The sequence below is a fragment of the Mercenaria mercenaria genome, chromosome 9 (assembly GCF_021730395.1).
Source record: "Mercenaria mercenaria strain notata chromosome 9, MADL_Memer_1, whole genome shotgun sequence".
NCBI lineage: Eukaryota > Metazoa > Mollusca > Bivalvia > Venerida > Veneridae > Mercenaria > Mercenaria mercenaria.
In genome coordinates this window covers 15,581,553-15,599,091 of record NC_069369.1, presented here as the reverse complement: position 1 = coordinate 15,599,091, position 17,539 = coordinate 15,581,553, and the positions used below count along the sequence as shown (strand labels likewise).

At 36.3% G+C, this 17,539-nt stretch overlaps 1 protein-coding gene across 2 annotated transcripts; it reads left to right on the top strand.

Moving 5' to 3' along the window:
- Positions 1–4,885: 4,885 nt before the first annotated feature.
- On the top strand, positions 4,886–13,550 carry LOC123546555 (acylpyruvase FAHD1, mitochondrial-like). 2 transcript variants are annotated; one of them, XM_053550887.1, is made up of 3 exons: positions 4,886–6,686; positions 12,530–12,626; positions 12,907–13,550. In XM_053550887.1, exons 1-3 carry the CDS (start codon positions 6,610–6,612, stop codon positions 13,399–13,401), a joined length of 669 nt encoding a protein of 222 aa, XP_053406862.1. In that variant the 5' UTR covers positions 4,886–6,609; the 3' UTR covers positions 13,402–13,550. The 2 variants fall into 2 exon arrangements, with proteins under 2 accessions (XP_053406862.1, XP_053406863.1); XM_053550888.1 differs by lacking the exon at positions 4,886–6,686 and adding an exon at positions 7,600–11,458.
- Positions 13,551–17,539: the final 3,989 nt, after the last annotated feature.

The window sequence follows — 17,539 nt, the reverse complement described above, 5'->3', positions numbered from 1 at the left end:
TTTACTGGACCCATCTGTCACTGTTTTTTTATTTTAAACAAGAGTGCCAGAATGTCACAATATACGCCCTTCGCAGCAAATTTCTTTACACTAGCACCTGTATTTGCAAATGGAATTTTAATTTTCTAGTTATTTAGGGTAAAATGGGGTAACTGGGACAATGGGGAAACTGGGACACTTTACACTTTTTAGTAAATTGGGGTAAATATTGGTTACGTTCCCTAAATAAGATCACATGTTGAAAAAGAACATTCAGTGTTAAAGCCTATTTTGACAAAACTTTTTCTACCGATGGATTGGAAAATATTTTAAGAATCGATTTTCTTAGACATATGTTCAGGGTATTACTAATTAAATAAAAATAAGAAAACATAAAATGACACGCTGTAAATAAGTATGTCTATTTTTTTTCAGATGATGCATTAAAATATTCTTGTTATGTTCCTGTCTAGTGAAACGCACAGTAGAAATAGTCTTCTGACTTTATAGATGTATTTGTTTATATGTGATCGGTATATCAATAAGATCTTAAAGATATTTAATTTCGATACGGCTTGATCATAAACGTGACGTCATGATAATTTTGACGCATGAAGCTGGTTCTCGTATATATGTAATATCGCATTAAACTTGTTTGAAATATTGAAGCGTATTATGTATCATTGCAAATCAAGGACATGGCATTATCTTTTTAAAATTCTATCGAAAAGTATAATAATTTGGTTTTAATGACTTTCATTTTGAATAATAAAGTGGCCTGTCATGAATCGTTGCGTTGACGTCAGACAACGACGTTATAAAACAGGTGCTTGTTTGTGAAATATGGCAAGTCCAAAATATTTATATTGGTATGTGTTGATACCTTCAGTTATGGGAAGAGTAGCAAAACTGTAGGTATCACTTTACTATTTCATACAATGAGATTTGTTTTTGAGGAATTACAACATACTTTATTTTGAACGTTCCTTTTCAAAAGTGTCCCACTTACCCTAATGTATTGGGGCAAGTGGGACATTGTCGTTAAGATCAAAGTTCTCCATGATTTTATTTTTGAACAAACTGGATGCTGGAAGAAAAAGGGAATATGCCCCAATGGACAGTACATAAAATGTTGTACATAACTGGACATAACCACTATAAATTGTCAACTTTTAATCGTTTTCCACGAATGAAATGAAAAAAGGAAAGAAAGTCTAGTAATGATGAAACTCTGATATTTTGTAAGTATACCACTAGTTCACAGGCGTGGTCATAACCTATATTAGCTTAACTTGGGTGCAATTACTGAACATTTTCTGCCTGATACCAAGTTTACATGATCCAAGTAACTGTTTAGTTACATAAGTTTATTTAAGGGAGATCTATCCGTAAACCCCACCTACTCATTCCGCGTAAAATCTGGTGAGTTTAGAATTTTTGATAGTCTAATAGGCAAATACTGATATTTCTTTCATAAAGAAACTGTCGGCAAATCTTATATTAATAAGTAGTATTTATACTAGGTGAAGCGCAGAAACCAACTGACAGTCAAGCCAACTGGGTAGTTCTTTTTGTTAATTACTCCTTTAAAATATGACTTTGTGCCAAATATTCTGGTTAAAGCAAACACCAAATATTGGTCAGACAACACATTTTAGGTACAGTTGCCAATAGTTTCCGAGAGCGTATGCCCATGTGTCCGTCTAGATCTCCTTAACGCTGCCTTCATTCCCCTCACATTTCATCCCCTCCTCCCCGAGTCTTCCTGTATGCAAAAACCTAGTTAATGTCCTTATTTCTTTGTGAAAAAAGACACACATTTCAATTGTCCCGTTAACATTTGATAAAATCTATGTTTTAAGACTGTTTAAAATTTTGATCAATTTAAAGTGTAAAAATCACATTTATAAGTACATAATGGATTATGTCAAGTTTATGTTTAATTCACACATAGTTATTTACACTTATAACATTTTTCATTTTAAACGATTTATATAATAAGCATATATTGAAAGAAATAAAGACATAATTTAGGCAAAAAATGGACATATTGATTTCTTTATGCATCATTGTTTTACAAAACAGTCATAAATTGTAATTAATATTGAGCTATATTTTCAGTTTAGACTTCTGTTTTGATCTGTGGAAATAAATGAATTCATTTGTCATAAATGCGACTGTAATATACACAATTTTAATGCAACTAAAATGTCCCAAGTTACCCCAACTGGGTGGGGTAACTTGGGACACTTGACCAATGTTTAATTAATCTAAAGTTAATCTCCGGTTATCAGGTATTTGTAAAAGTTTATATTCGTCATATATTATATAGGTTGCGCATACTGAAATATCAATAAATCCAGTTTATATTTTGTCTTTCTAAAATATTTCTCAACAGTGTTTCTTTAAGTGTCCCAGTTACCCCATTTTACCCTACAATGTCTTTTTTTTGTTTAGAAATTATTGTAATTCTTTTATTTTTTTAAGTCCACAAAAAAATCCTTACTAGGTAGAGATACCTTAAAATACATCCAAAATTTGAAAGTAACATCAATGTTGTACCACAGAAAAGTGGTCTTGGTTTTTCCCTACGGTCAGTTTATAAAGTTACAATGTAAGTTATTTATAGTAACAACTAAGGGAAGTTAATATTTAAAGAGAGAAAAAAAAATTACAAGTCCATATAAAAATCCTTACCAGGTAGAGATAGCTCAAAATACACCTCAGAATTTGATGTAACATGCATGTTGTACTACAGAAAAGTGGTCTCGTTTTTTCCCTACGACTTGTAATGAAAAAGTTACAATATAAGCTATTTATAGTAACAGCAAAGGGAAGTAATTCAAAAGAAGGGACCAGTGCATGACACTCCGTCTCATGATGGTGTACAATTGTGCCAAGTTACATCAAAATCCCTCTATGCATAAAGAAGAAATGCTCCGGACAAAGTCATTCTTGTATCTGACCTTTGGCCTCTAAGTGTGACCTTGACCTTAGACCTAGGGACCTGGTTCTTGCGCATGACACTCCGTCTCATGCTTGTGAACATTTGTGCCAAGTTGTATCAAAATCCCTCAATGCCTGAAGAAGAAATGCTCCGAACAAAGTTTTCATTCTTGTATCCTTGACCTCTAAGTGTGACCTTGACCTTACCCCTAGGGACCTGGTTCTTGCGCATGACACTCCGTCTGATGATGGTGAACAATTGTGCCAAGCTACATCAAAGTCCTTTCATGCATGAAGAAGATATGCTCCGGACAAAGTTTTCATTCTTGTACCCTTTGACCTCTAAGTGTGACCTTGACCTTAGACCTAGGGACCTGGTTCTTGCGCATGACACTCCGTCTCATTATGGTGAACGACTGTGCCAAGCTACATCAAAATCCTTCCATGCATGAAGAAGATATGCTCCGGACAAAGTCATTCTTGAATTTTTCATTCTTGTATCCTTTGGCCTCTAAGTGTGACCTTGACCTTAGACCTAGGGACCTTGTTTTTGCGCATGACACTCCGTCTCATGATGATGAACAATTGTGCCAACTTTCATGAAAATCCCTCCATGCATGAAGAAGATATGCTCCGGACAAAGTCATTCTTGAATTTGTCCTTTGACCTCTAAGTGGTACCTGGTTCTTGCGCGTGACACTCCGTCTCATGATGGTGAACAACCGTGCCAAGTTTCATCAAAATCCCTCCATGCATGTAGAAGATATGCTCCGGACAAGGTCTGTGGACGCCGCCCGCCCGCCAACCCGCCAGGGGCGTTCCCATAATACGTCCCGTTTTTCAAACGGGCGTATAAAAATGTTTCAATTTTATAACCTTTCTGTAAGGTAAAGGAAGTATAACCCCCTGTCGCTGCACATATTATATAAATATTGCATTCCTGAGAGGGTGATATGAAAAATGTTCACCGCGAGATTATATAAATATTGCATTCCTGAGAGGGTGATATGAAAAATGTTCACCACGAGATATATGAATATCGACCGAGGCGCCAGCCGAGGTCTATATTCATATTTCGAGGGGTGAACATTTTTTATATCACCCTCTCAGGAATGCAATATTTATTTTATTATACCGAAATGACATTAAAGGTCAAACATTTACTGTAAAATCAACATAATAATTTAAATGATTTATCTAACGTTAAAAATGAATTACCAAAACATGGAGACTGAATTAAGGAGTGCTTACTTGTTAGCACTCGTGTGACAACTCTTCTGTGTAATAAGACATTTTTGATAGATTTAGTCGAGACGTTTGCATATCGCTGAATCCTATGTTTATGCGCATAATTATTTCAACATTGTGACACACTGCTGAAATCGCTAGCAGTAACATTCGAAAAACGGCGATAACTATATTATTTCTAAACGAAACATATATGTGTGAGCACTTATTTTCTTAGTTAGATCATTTCCAATCTCATGGAAATAGTTTCGATTCAATATTTGATAAAATTAAAGTTGTTTTTGAAATTTTTGGCACGTAGAACAAATCATTAATAAAAGAAAAATCGGCCGGGTTCACAAATGAAAGAAATTTAAGCCTAAATTATAAAAGCACATCTTCTGAAAAGTTAACGTCTCAGTCTTTTACTCAGTGCAAAAGTATCAATCACTCAACGGGAGATATGAAAAAATAATATCACATGCGTAGAAAAACAAAATAGCGCTTTTGCGCAGGTGATATGAAATTATGTATCATAACACATGCGCAGAAACTGAAAATAACGATTTTGCGCATGAGATATAAAATTACTGGGGAATATGATATATTATTCAAGTTAAACTAATGAGAAATTTGCATTGGATATTTATGTGAGGTATAATAATATATAAATATTGCATTCCTGAGAGGGTGATATGAAAAATGTTCACCACGAGATAAATGAATATCGACCGAGGCGCCAGCCGAGGTCTATATTCATATTGCGAGGGGTGAACATTTTTCATATCACCCTCTCAGGAATGCAATATTTATTTTATTATACCGAAATGACACTAAAGGTCAAAACATTTACTGTAAAATCAACATAATAATTTAAATGATTTATCTAACGTTAAAAATGAATTACCAAATAATGGAGACTGAATTACGGAGTGCTTACTTGTTAGCACTCGGATGGCAATTCATCTGTGTAATAAGACATTTTTTGTAGATCTAGTCGACACGTTTGCATATCGCTGAATCCTATGTTAAATTATGCGCATTATCATTTCAACATTTTGACGCTGCTGAAATCGCTAACAGTAACATTCGAAAAACAGCGATATTATTATTATATCTAAACGAAACATATATGTGTGAGCACTTATTTTCTTAGTTAGATCATTTCCAATCTCATGGAAATAGTTTCGATTCAATATTTGATAAAAAGTTGTTTTCGAAATTTTTGGCACGTAGAACAAATCATTAATAAAAGAAAAATCGGCCGGGTTCACAAATGAAAGAAATTTAATCCTAAATTATAAAAGCACATCTTCTGAAAAGTTAACGTCTCAGTCTTTTACTCAGTGCAAAAGTATCAATTACTCAACGGGAGATATGAAAAAAATAATATCACATGCGTAGAAAAACAAAATAGCGCTTTTGCGCATGTGATATATGAAATTATGTATCATATCACATGCGCAGAAACTGAAAATAACGATTTTGCGCATGAGATATAAAATTACTGGGGAATATGATATATTATTCAAGTTAAACTAATGGGAAATTTGCATTGGATATTTATGTGAGGTTTAATAATAATGTTAATCGCTTCACTGCTTGTTTGTGAAGTAAAGAAAGCTACTTTATATTTGAGCTTGTTAAACTTTTTATGCATGAAGTGGAGGTAAATTTTTATTACATTAAACAATATTTCTAAAAGGTTTTCTCGCAGTCACTGCACAATATGCCTCTGGTAACATTGAGAAAAAACAAGTGCTCTCTGTAGCAGATATTATCTAAAATAAGAAGTGAGATGATCAGCTCGCTTTATCTTCGAAAATTACAAAACTGTTCCGCTTGTCCTTAAAGCCGCTATAAAAGTCCATCCCGCCTTTGACGACTCTGGTTTCATTCGCCCAACGGGGAGGGAGTGACCTGAATTTTGACAAGGCAGTTTATCATGTTTTGGACAAGCAAGAGATTTTCAAAAAAAAAAGTTTGTTTCTTCAAACACAAGAATAACGCTGTAACATTTACAGCTGACCAGCGGTTTTACCAGATAAGAAAAATTCTTAAAAAATCTTCTTGAATCAAATAGGCTGGGCTGTTAACACTTATCATGCTGGACACGACTGATTCTGCATTTGCGATCAGTGTAGATCTGCACTGTTCGCCGTTAAGTCGGTATCTTTTGGTAAGCACCCCTTTTAACAATAAATGGTACTGTCCAAATTGAAAGATGGACAAGTTCATTACAAAAATTTAGCAGGGAAAGTGTTAAATATATTATTCATAATTAAACTAATTTCGTCTCTAATTCAAACTCTTGCACAAGCCCACGTGAATTAAAAAAAAAATGTTTGGGTTTCGGGTCTGGCCGGCACAATTTAGGTCATATGGATACTTTTCCAGCTTTTGGTGGCATTTTTAGGTATGGGTTGGGAGCCTTGGTAGAAACAATGACCTGCCTGGATGACTTCCTCACATGAAGAATTCTACTCCCCAGGCGAAGTCTCGAACCAACGTCTACGAGGGTCAAGTGATTCAAAGTGAGCAGCCTAAACCATTCGGTCACAGAGGCCAATCCCATTAGATATTGTGTTAAAGTATACGAAGTCTACTAGCTACCGTGGGCTGCAAAAAGTCATTACCGTTACAAACATTGTTTAATTACAAGAGGATACTCCTTACCAGATTATCTTATGACCTCAAATTCGAATGATCTGATGCCCCTTTGGAAGCCTACCTGTCACCGTTAAGACCGGCAACAGGAATACTGTTTAATGAGCAAACATACTTGCCAGGTCATTATATTACTATCAAGCTGTAAGGAAGAAGAATTCTACATCCCAACACAAGGTTTAGAACCATCATCTGTTGTAGCGTGTCATTAAAAGTCAGCGACCTAAACCACTCGGCCACGGAGCACCTCCAACGTGAAAAGATAATTGCGTGATAGTATACACACATACTTCGGTCATTTAAGAATTGCGTGATAGTATACACACATACTTCGGTCAGTTAAGAATTTTGGCGAAATCTATTCAAGATAAAATGAAAATTTTTCAGTGAGTGCATATGATTTACGTTGCATACTAAGGCCCCCAAAAAGGTAACATGGGTAGGTAGGTCGGTAATTTCTTTCTTTTTAGCTCACCTGAGCACAAAGTGCTCAAGGTGAGCTTTTGTGATCGCCCTGTGTCCGTCGTCGTCCGTCGTCCGTCGTCGTCAACAATTTGACTGTTAACGCTCTAGAGGTCACAATTTTGGCCCAATCTTAATGAAACTTGGTCAGAATGTTACCCCTCAATTAAATCTTGGACGAGTTTGATATTGGGTCATCTGGAGTCAAAAACTAGGTCACCAGGTCAAATCAAAGGAAAAGCTTGTTAACACTCTAGAGGTCACAATTTTGGTCCAATCTTCATGAAACTTGGTCAGAATGTTACCCTCAATAAAATCTTGGACGAGTTCAATATTGGGTCATCTGGGTTCAAAAACTAGGTCAGCAGGTCGAATCAAAGGAAAAGCTTGTTAACACTGTAAGCGCCACATTTATGACTGTATCTTCATGAAATTTGGTCAGAATGTTAATCTTGATGATCTCAAGGTCTAGTATTATTCTGGTCATGTAGGGTCAAAAACTAGGTCACCAGGTCAAATCAAAGGAAAAGCTAGTTAACACTCTAGAAGCCACATTTATGATCATATATTAATGAAACTTGGTCAGAATGTTAATCTTGATGATATATAGGTCAGTCTCAAATCTGGGTCAAATGGGGTTAAAACTAGGTCACTAGATCAAATCAAAGGAAAAGTTTGTTAACACTCTAGAGGCCACATTTATGACTATATCCTTATGAACTTAGTCAGAATGTTGATCTTGATGATCTTTCGGTCAAGTTCGAATCTGGGTCTTAAGGGATCAAAAACTAGGTCACCAGGTCAAATCAAAGGAAAAGCTAGTTAACACTCTAGAGGTCACAATTTTAGCCCAATCTTAATGAAACTTGGTCAGAATAGTTCCCTCAATAAAATCTTGGACGAGTTTGATATTAGGTCATCTGGGGTCAAAAACTAGGTCACCAGGTCAAATCAAAGGAAAAGCTTGTCAACACTGTAGAGGCCACATTTATGACTGTATCTTCATAAAACTTGGTCAGAATTTTAATCTTGATGATCTCAATGTTTAGTTTGAATCTGGGTCATGTAAGGTCAAAAACTAGGTCACCGGGTCAAATCAAAGGAAAAGCTAGTTAACACTCTAGAGGCCGCATTTATGACTATATCTTAATAAAAATTGGTCAGAATGTTAATCTTGATGATATATAGGTCAGGTTCAAATCTGGGTCAGATGGGGTCAAAAACTAGGACACTAGGGCAAATCAAAGGAAAAGCTTGTTAACACTCTAAAGGCCACATTTATGACTGTATCTTAATGAAATTTGGTTAGAATGTTAATCTTGATGATTCCTAGGTCAGGTGAGCGATACAGGGCCTTCATGGCCCTCTTGTTAACATTTAGTCTGCAAGTGGTTCCACCTTTGTGACCAGTACAGACCCAGATCAACCTGCAGGTTCATGGATGTTGATCTTGGTCTGCACTGGTCGCTATTCAGTTAGTAAATTTTCAGTAAACACCCCTTCAAATTATTAAATGGTATTGCCCAAAGTGAATGATAGACCAGTTCATTTTAGAAAGCTAGCAGGGTAAAGGTGAAACAATGTTTTTAGTATGGGTATGAATCACATTTAGTAATACCTAGTTTATTTCATTATTTGAAAACACTTCAGTGCACAAGTAATTTGATATAAAATAGCTGCAAAAAACAAATGTTTTGCTCAAATATTCAGGAAGATTTGTGTTAGTTATATTTGATAGTTCTCAAGTTCACTTTATCTTTTACCTATTTCCCCAGTTTTCATTTAACCTCGCATAATGATCAATGGTAAATGGCAGACATCGTTTGGTTTAAGGTTTGTTAACCAGATGTCCAAAGTTCCTTAGGTCAGATAATGTAGTGATGTTGTTTGAAATCTAATGGCACTGTAATTCACTCTGTCTCCCTAGACCTCATCTGGGACTAGCTTTTAGTTTGGGCTTCCAAAGTGTTACTCCATATTGTGTCTTAGTACCACCTGCACACACACACTCTTTTTCAACTTAGAAACAAAGGTTAAAATTTTGTGTGCAAATGACTATCATGTTGCGTGTCAAAAACTTCCAAATGTATTTGATTGAAACTTGTAATGCTTCTCTGTAGCCAAGTTTGATAACTCTTTGTGGAATTTAGTGTAAAATATGGCCTTCTTTTTTCTTAGAAATATGGTTAAAGTTTTGCATTTAACTAACTATCAAATTGTATCTCAGTAACGGCATGGATTGGATTGAAACTTCATACAATACTTCTCAGTTGTCAAACCTACCAACTAAGTTTGATAACTCTCGGTTGAATTTTATTTAGCCCTTGTTGTCTTTTTTTTGCTTAGAAAGTTTGTTCAAAATTAAACCTTTGATGTCATGAGTTTTGGAAGGAAACAATTTTTTTTTAGTTTGGTCTAATGGATAGCTCATTCTTGCAGGAAAGTGAAAACCCCTATCTTTAATTTTCTTATTGCTTCCATATTTTTCTTGTCATTCTTACTTCTCAGTTTGAAAACATTTTGGTATAGTAGAAGGTGCTTTCATTCCTGCATCTCTTGTTTCTATTAAGTGGGACTTTTCGGAAATGATTTTTGTGTCGAAAAATAAATACAAATAAAGAGTTATTGCCTTTTGAGCATCAGTAAGTTGATTTCTAACATCACTGATGTTTAATTTTGAAACTTTTTGTTAAAAAGTTGAAAACAAAAATTCTCCAAGGTCATAAAAAGATTTAGGGTCGGGCTATTATAAACATTTTAATAGGGCAGGTTAGGATACCGGAAACAAACAATTTTTAGGCCTAAGTAACTCGGGATTTCGCCGATATCTCGAAACCTCAATATAGGATCTCGAAATTTGGACTTAGTTACTAGTGTCACTTACCTCGAAATTTCGAGTGAGTACCTCAACATTTCAAGTTAATGAATACACCGGGTCAGTGCTATGTTATACACAGTATCTGCTAATATACAAAATAATAAAAATGTGATACCAGTGAAAGCGATCTTGTATTTATATACAACAGAAGCTACTTACAAAACTGGTAAAAAGATTTTCTTATAAACGTGTAAAATCATTGTTATTCGAATATAACCAGATAACAAGGAGATAAATTCAAACACGGTTTCATGTATAAAAACTGATTAGACCTATGGATAAACGAGATATTTCGTGTGAGCACTATATTATATTACATCGATGTGACGGCAAACAACTTGTTTACATGTTATCTCTAACCTTTTAGTTTTTCATCAAAGCCAGTGCTAGATCGCTACCAAGGCCAAAAAACAAAATATCTGAAATATGGAACAATTTTGTAAACACGGGCCACAACACGCCCACTTGTATATAAAACCTGTAATACTGTGTTACTTCCCCTTACAGTACACACTATTCGTTTATATACAAACGTGTCAAAGCATTGAAACTAAATTATCTAGAGCAGATTATATTTAATCTGATAACTTTTATACTGCCTTACAATGAGATGGACCTCGTTGCTCAATTGATTTATATTCTTATTTATGGATTGAATGTAATTTTTGCGCGTTTATACGGGTATAAACCATATTGGGACTGAGTAGCGCTTCCGGTATAGCTTAGCAGCATAGCAGCTAAAATACATATTTGTGACGTTTCATCCCATAAATATAAAAAAAAAACATCGTTATAAATCTTTTCTATAAATAGACAGAACAGCCAAAAGACAAACCTTATTAAATTATAATTCACCATCCGATGAAAAATATAGTACGTTGCTGTTTCAAATTTGAAATTGAAAACTGGCTTAGTCGTTTCTATTCATAGTAAGAGAGAGAGAAAATGGATTTTTCGCTATTACTAAATGTTCTTTTTGCCGATTTTCAAAGATTTATTTTGAACGACGCCTCTTCGTGTTTTTCTTTTTGAACTATGTCAGATTACACATGCAGTCCCACAGAAAGGGTCGTCCTTAATGTTATTTATCTACTGTATACAAAATACAAAGCGAATGTAAATGTTAATCATTGAATATTTGGACACTATTATCAATTTCTTTTAAAACGATGACTTCAAATGACAACATGCGAGAGTTTTTGTACTCTGTGTACTTTATTAACATCAACTGGATACGATGGATGTAACAAATTTCCGTCAATTTGGGAAGAAAATTATATGTATTGGTAGAAACTACAAGTAAGTGGAACTACGAAATTCTTATTTTCTCTGTATGTTAAGTTCAATAAACGCCTATCAGCCTACAATTTAGACCCGAAAGGTTAATTAGTGATCTGTAAATGAAGACAAAACAATTGATCGAGACTCGATGCTTTTTTCTCAGTCAGAGGTCAGTACGAAAGCGTTTCTCAATCAGAGGTCAGCACGAGAGCGTTTCCTAATCAGAGGTCAGCACGAGAGCGCAAAGGAACAGTAACCGTTTGAGATGGATTCCTTTGTTGAGGAATAAATTGTTGCGGCAGTAGTCATTATTATACCATGTGAATGATACAAATGAAAATGAAAACAACACAGTTGGCTTTTCCAGATGGTTGGTGATCTGAGCCAATATATATATAGCCAGTCTATATGTGTACTGTCACCAGTAACTTGCATAGATTGTCAGACATTTCGGAAGTTAGTCAGTAGTGATGATAGACGGCTTGTCTTCGGAAGAGATTACTACTTCCTGACGTTGTCCAGCCTTTTGACTGAAATATATCATTGGCTTACTGAAATTTGAACCACAGTCGCTGTACGTGATCCATAAGGAGTAGATAGAGAGTGATTGTTTCTTGAAAGCTAGGATTGTTGGTTTAAATATCATCCAACTGGTTGTAGCTTGAAAGGAGAGGTGCATGAAACCAACCACTCACACAATTTGGAAACACTTGCTGATGCAGGGTTATCGGTTGGGGATTTTTGTGGATTCTCGTTGTGCGATGATTATTTTATACATTATAGTATTGTATACATTAAACGAAATCCCTGAAAAAACGCTCCGAACAGTTTTGTTGTGTGAAACCTGTGCATTATTGACCTATAAAGGGATTTTGCCTAGGCGGTTACAGGCCAGCCAGTCGATAAATGAACTGCTAGTATTTGTTTCTCCTTTGTCCTTCTTTGATAAAAACAGTAGCATCCAACATATTTTGACGCAATTGGACGGGTTGAGCATAGGTTTGCCTTTGCTTTTGCTGTTTTTATGTTAATGATATATTTACACATTATTACAGAGAATTAATTAAATCAGAAACATTCAATTTACAGGGCGCTTGCAGCGGAACAAGGGAATCCCATTCCGGAGAGCCCTATCGTGTTTCTGAAGCCAACTACCGCCTACATTGAAGAAGGGGAAGCAATAAAGGTTATGTTCTCCAGTGTTTTGAGACGCTTTATTTTCCTAATATGATATAATAATTGCAAATGTATTCTCGTTAACAAGCCGAATACGTTGTTTGGGCTAAATAGATTTATATACCTTTTACACTAATCAACACTCTTAATTGAGTGCCTCTTATTGAATAGAGCTCCCCGAATGGTGTTCACAATACCATGAGTGCTACTCATTAAACAGAGCTCACTTATTCCCAGCAATTAACTACTAGTAATTTGGAATAACAATATCAATTAATGTTATTTTGCAGATTCCACCAGCATGCAAAGACTTCCTTCATGAAGTTGAGCTCGGTGTTGTCATAGGAACCAATGCTAAGGATATATCCGAAGACCATGCTCTTGACTGTGTAGCCGGATATGCCCTCTGTTTGGATATGACAGCATGGGACTTCCAATGCAAAGCTAAAGCCGACGGTCAGCCTTGGGCATTAGCTAAAGGTTTTGACACCGCTTGCCCAGTCAGCAAATTTATACCCAAGGAAAAGATCCCAGACACGAATAATGCACGTCTATGGCTGAAAGTAAACGGATCGAAAAAACAGGATAGTTCCACTTCGGATATGATTTTTACTGTTCCGAAGATTCTGAGTTACCTAAGTCAGTATTTTACCTTGGAACCAGGGGACATTATTCTGACAGGGTCTCCGGCAGGGGCGGGGCCTGTATCGCGAGGGGACGTTATTGAAGCCGGTCTGGAAGCTGAGGGGAAAAAATTGATTACTATGACATTTGATGTGAAATAGAAACACGTGCATATACTAGTATGACCGTGAAATTATTTGCAAATACTGGTAACATGTCAGCCTTGATAGATGAATATATTTTCACAACACTAAACATGTACCTTTGTATAATGTATCAGCTATAAATATATAGTCTATACGGAACAGTCTATATACTTTTCATATCCTTAGAAATAATATTGTTAAGTTCAGTAAACTGACGTTACACCTCTCCACTATTGCAGTCACTTGAATTCATACATCTTGACATGAAATTTTCACAACTTCATTTGTGTAAGCGCACTGATTTTGCAAAAGTGCTTTTTTATCTCAAGAATTTTGCAAGATAAAATTTAAAATAAAGAAGAGCTGCTTGTAAAACAAGTGTGCCACCTCCGCCCAATCCCCCATTGATGGCTTGCCCCATTGAGATTGCAACATCCTTGACCTTTGACCCTCTGTCCCCCGCCGCAGTAAGGGTCATCTACTGGCCACTTTTTTTTATTAAAATACATCGTGTATTCATGAGAAAATGATATTTGATTTTTTTCCTATTTTAAGTTCTAGCGGTACCTAAATCGAGGAATTTCATACAAGGATGCTATAGATCCGTCATGAGGTTCATATAAATAATTCCATTACATTTTTTTTCTATTTTCAGCTCTAGCAGCCCCTAATATGTTAAAGCAAAAGCATTGAATAAAGTCCATAGTGGACCATAGGAGGAAGATACAGACAAAGTTTAGAGAAGATCCATCATGTTGTTGATGAACGGACATTATTTTCAAGGGTTTATTCTGTTGTTAGCTCTGTCGGCTCCATAAAGGGATCAAGCAGAATCATTTCAACATTCTTGAGAAAGGTCAATAGGTGTAGCTTCATATCAAGTTTAGTGATATGATATTTCAAGTAGTTCATAAAAAGCATGGAGGATAGGAAGCGGGCCTGTATCTTCGTTGACCCCCTACCATATTACATCTAGCCATGCTGATTTGTGAAAAAGATAGATGTCAGGGGACTTGGCTAGTTTTCTCTATAATGGGTGTGGAAAATGTGAAAATCTCCTCTGAAACCGCTACTCAAATTTTAGAGTAGAAAATTAATGTTCATGTGGTCACGTTGATTTGTTAAAATACAGTGCCTCCTGGGGAGCGGGGGGGGGGGGGGGGGGTCATGTTGATTTGTTAAAATACAGTGCCTCCTGGGGGGGGGGGGGTCACGTTGATTTGTTAAAATACAGTGCCTCCAGGGGAAGGGGGCGACGTTAGTTTTCTTTATATGCGTTCCTTTCTTTGCTGAGGGTGCAGAATTTATTTATGTGAGGAGGCCATCCATGGCAACAGAAGGCTGGTAATTCTACCCAGGTACCCGCCAACGCCTGAATTAGTGGCATAAAAAGCTGGGTAAGTCGCTTTATGGCCTAACTTTGTCAGCCTGACGCTAAACCCAAACAAAAACAAACGAAAAAAGAACATTCCCTAGAGGTACTTTGAATTGTACAAGGGACTGTGTTACTTTTCTCTATATGACTATATGGATCATAATTTAAAAAAATGTATTTTGGTTGATCCTCTACCAAACTAAGTTGATTTTGAAAAAAAAATGGATGTCATGGGACTGGGCTAGTTTCCTCTATAAAGTTGCATGGAAAACTTTTACACAGATAAATATTTATTAAGATCAGGTACTATTGTTTAGTGCTAACAAAGTTTATCTATACATGATTTGACTTCATGGCCTAGTTTTTGATCTTAGAACAAGCTTTAATTGTCCTAGATTTCATAGACAATTTTGACAGTTTCAAGATCAGGTAAAATGTGTAGCAAGGTTACAAGGCTTTTACAATGATTTGAATTAGTGACCTAGTCTTGGCCTTATATGATCAAGTTTCTGAATTGATTTAAATTTTATTAAGACAAAATTTCATAAATTTCATAAGGATTTACCTTGATCCTGTTGGCCGTTCAGTGAGCTGTAACTCGTTGTGGCCCAGCTGAAATCAGTTACTTGTAATAAAAGTTGTTACACATGTGCCATGCATGTGATGGATGTATCAATCTACTGAAAGGAAAGGTACCAAATTTGTTGTCTCTGTACCTCCAAGCCAGGTTCAGCGAACTTTTTAAATGAATTAACATCCTTAGCTTCCACCGTTTCAGCTGGTAATGAGTTCCAGTTAACTATTCTGTTAGAAAACCTATTTTGTCCAAATTGAGAACTAGTATGATTTTTCATAAGTTTGTTGATATCACCCCGAGTTGAATTTGAAGTACTGTTAATGTTTTCAACTGTAATATTCTCGTACCCCCTCATAAATTTGAATATTAGTAACATATCAGCGCGATCTCTTCTGTCAGCAAGTGTCAGAAGGCCTAAAATTCTCAAGTCATAAAGATAAGGTAGGAATGTTTTAACTAGCGAAGGAATCTCCCCACCAACAAAGAAGGCATAAAAAGAAGGCATAGTCTTTCTTTGCTTTTTCTCCTTTTATTCCCCAGTCTCTAACCTTTGGTCAGTGTCTTTAATTTGACTTTTTCTGTTCTTTGAGTTGCACGATATCTTCTCTACACGTTTAATACTCGATCACTTGTAAGGTTTACTCTGTTCGTATAGCTTCTTAATTTCAGTCTCCTGTCGCGAACTGGCCGATGTTTTTGGAGGTTGAGTTTCCGGTCTAGGCCAAATACCCCATTTTCCAGGGAGTAGTTAGTGATTTTGCTCTCATCTGCTCCGAGTGCTGACTGAAGGACTAGTTTCATAACTGATTGGGTGTAACCTCATTCTTGCAAGTGCTGATGAGCGCCATGACTCGGGGAAGGCAAAAAGTCGTTCGAGTTTCGTGTCTAAGCTCGACTTCTTTCTTCATCAATATAGGAGTCATATGCCGGTCACGACCATTGGATTGAGATATAATAAGATTTTCGAGTTAATATGGATCAGCAACTAACTTTCAGCTCAAGGTCACTCCAAACTTGACATTTGAGCAGCCAACCTCAAAATTCAACCAGGTTATCTGCGAGTCAAGTACAACCTTCTTATCAAGTTCGAAGTTCCTGTGCCCAAGTAATCGAAAACTAATTTCAGCTAAATTTCACCTTTACCTTTGAGCAACTGACCTCAAAATCGATTGTCATCACCAAGCTGCCAGGTTTACAGCGTTTTTTATACGCCCGAAGGGACGTATTATGTTATGACGCTGGCGTCCATCTGTTAGCAATTTCGTGTCTGCTCTGTAACTCTTGAAACCCTTGAAGGATTTCAAGGAAACTTGACACAAATGTTCACCATACCGAGACGACGTACAGAGCGCATGTTTTGGATGTCTCGCTTCAAGGTCAAGGTCACACTTAGGAGTCATAGGTCATATCAGTTTGTTTCGTGTCCGCTCTGTAACTCTTGAACCCCTTGAAGGATTTCAAAGAAACTTGACAAAAATGTTCACCACACCAAGACGACGTGCAGAGCGCATGTTCCGGATGACACGCTTCAAGGTCAAGGTCACACTTAGGGGTCAAAAGTCATATCAGTTTGCTTCGTGTCCGCTCTGTAACTCTTGAACTGCTGAAGGGTTTCAAAGAAACTTTGCAGAAATGTTCACCACACCGAGACGACATGCAGAGTGCATGTTCCGGATGACTCGCTTCAAGGTCAAGGTCACACTTCAGGGTCAAAGGTCATATATGACTGCTTTGTGTATGTTGCTCTGCATTGCTGGGCTCTTACCTTTGGCAGATCTTTTTTGTTCACTTACAATAATTTTTTTTTAAATTACTTCCCTTTTATATTACTATAAATAGCTTATTTTGAAACTTTTTATTATTGTCCGTAGGGTAAAACAGAGACCACTTTCTTGTGGTACAACATGGATGGTACCTCCAATTTTTAGGTGTATTTTTACATACCTGTACCTGGTAAGGATTTTTTTATGGACTTAATTTGTTTTTTGAAGTTTCCCTTTTGTTGTTCCAGTCCTTTGGGCTACAACAGTCAAGTTCTTTAAATTTTGCTCTTATCCTATGATGTAACCCTTTGGGCATATACTGCCCCGCTTGGCGGAGCTCTTGTTTCAGTTAGAGCGTTCTTCAGTAATTGATAAAATCCAATTTTTAGATAAAGACCACTACAAACTTTACTTTTAAGCAACCAGCCTCAAAATCCA

Excerpts from the sequence above, each read along its gene's own strand:
- LOC123546555 (XM_053550887.1), top strand. The coding sequence starts at position 6,610 with ATGACTTCCTCACATGAAGAATTCTACTCCCCAGGCGAAGTCTCGAAC. Across the intron at positions 6,687-12,529 it reads CGAGGGTCAAGTGATTCAAA|GGCGCTTGCAGCGGAACAAG; the intron begins GTGAGCAGCCTA and ends TTCAATTTACAG. Across the intron at positions 12,627-12,906 it reads AAGAAGGGGAAGCAATAAAG|ATTCCACCAGCATGCAAAGA; the intron begins GTTATGTTCTCC and ends GTTATTTTGCAG.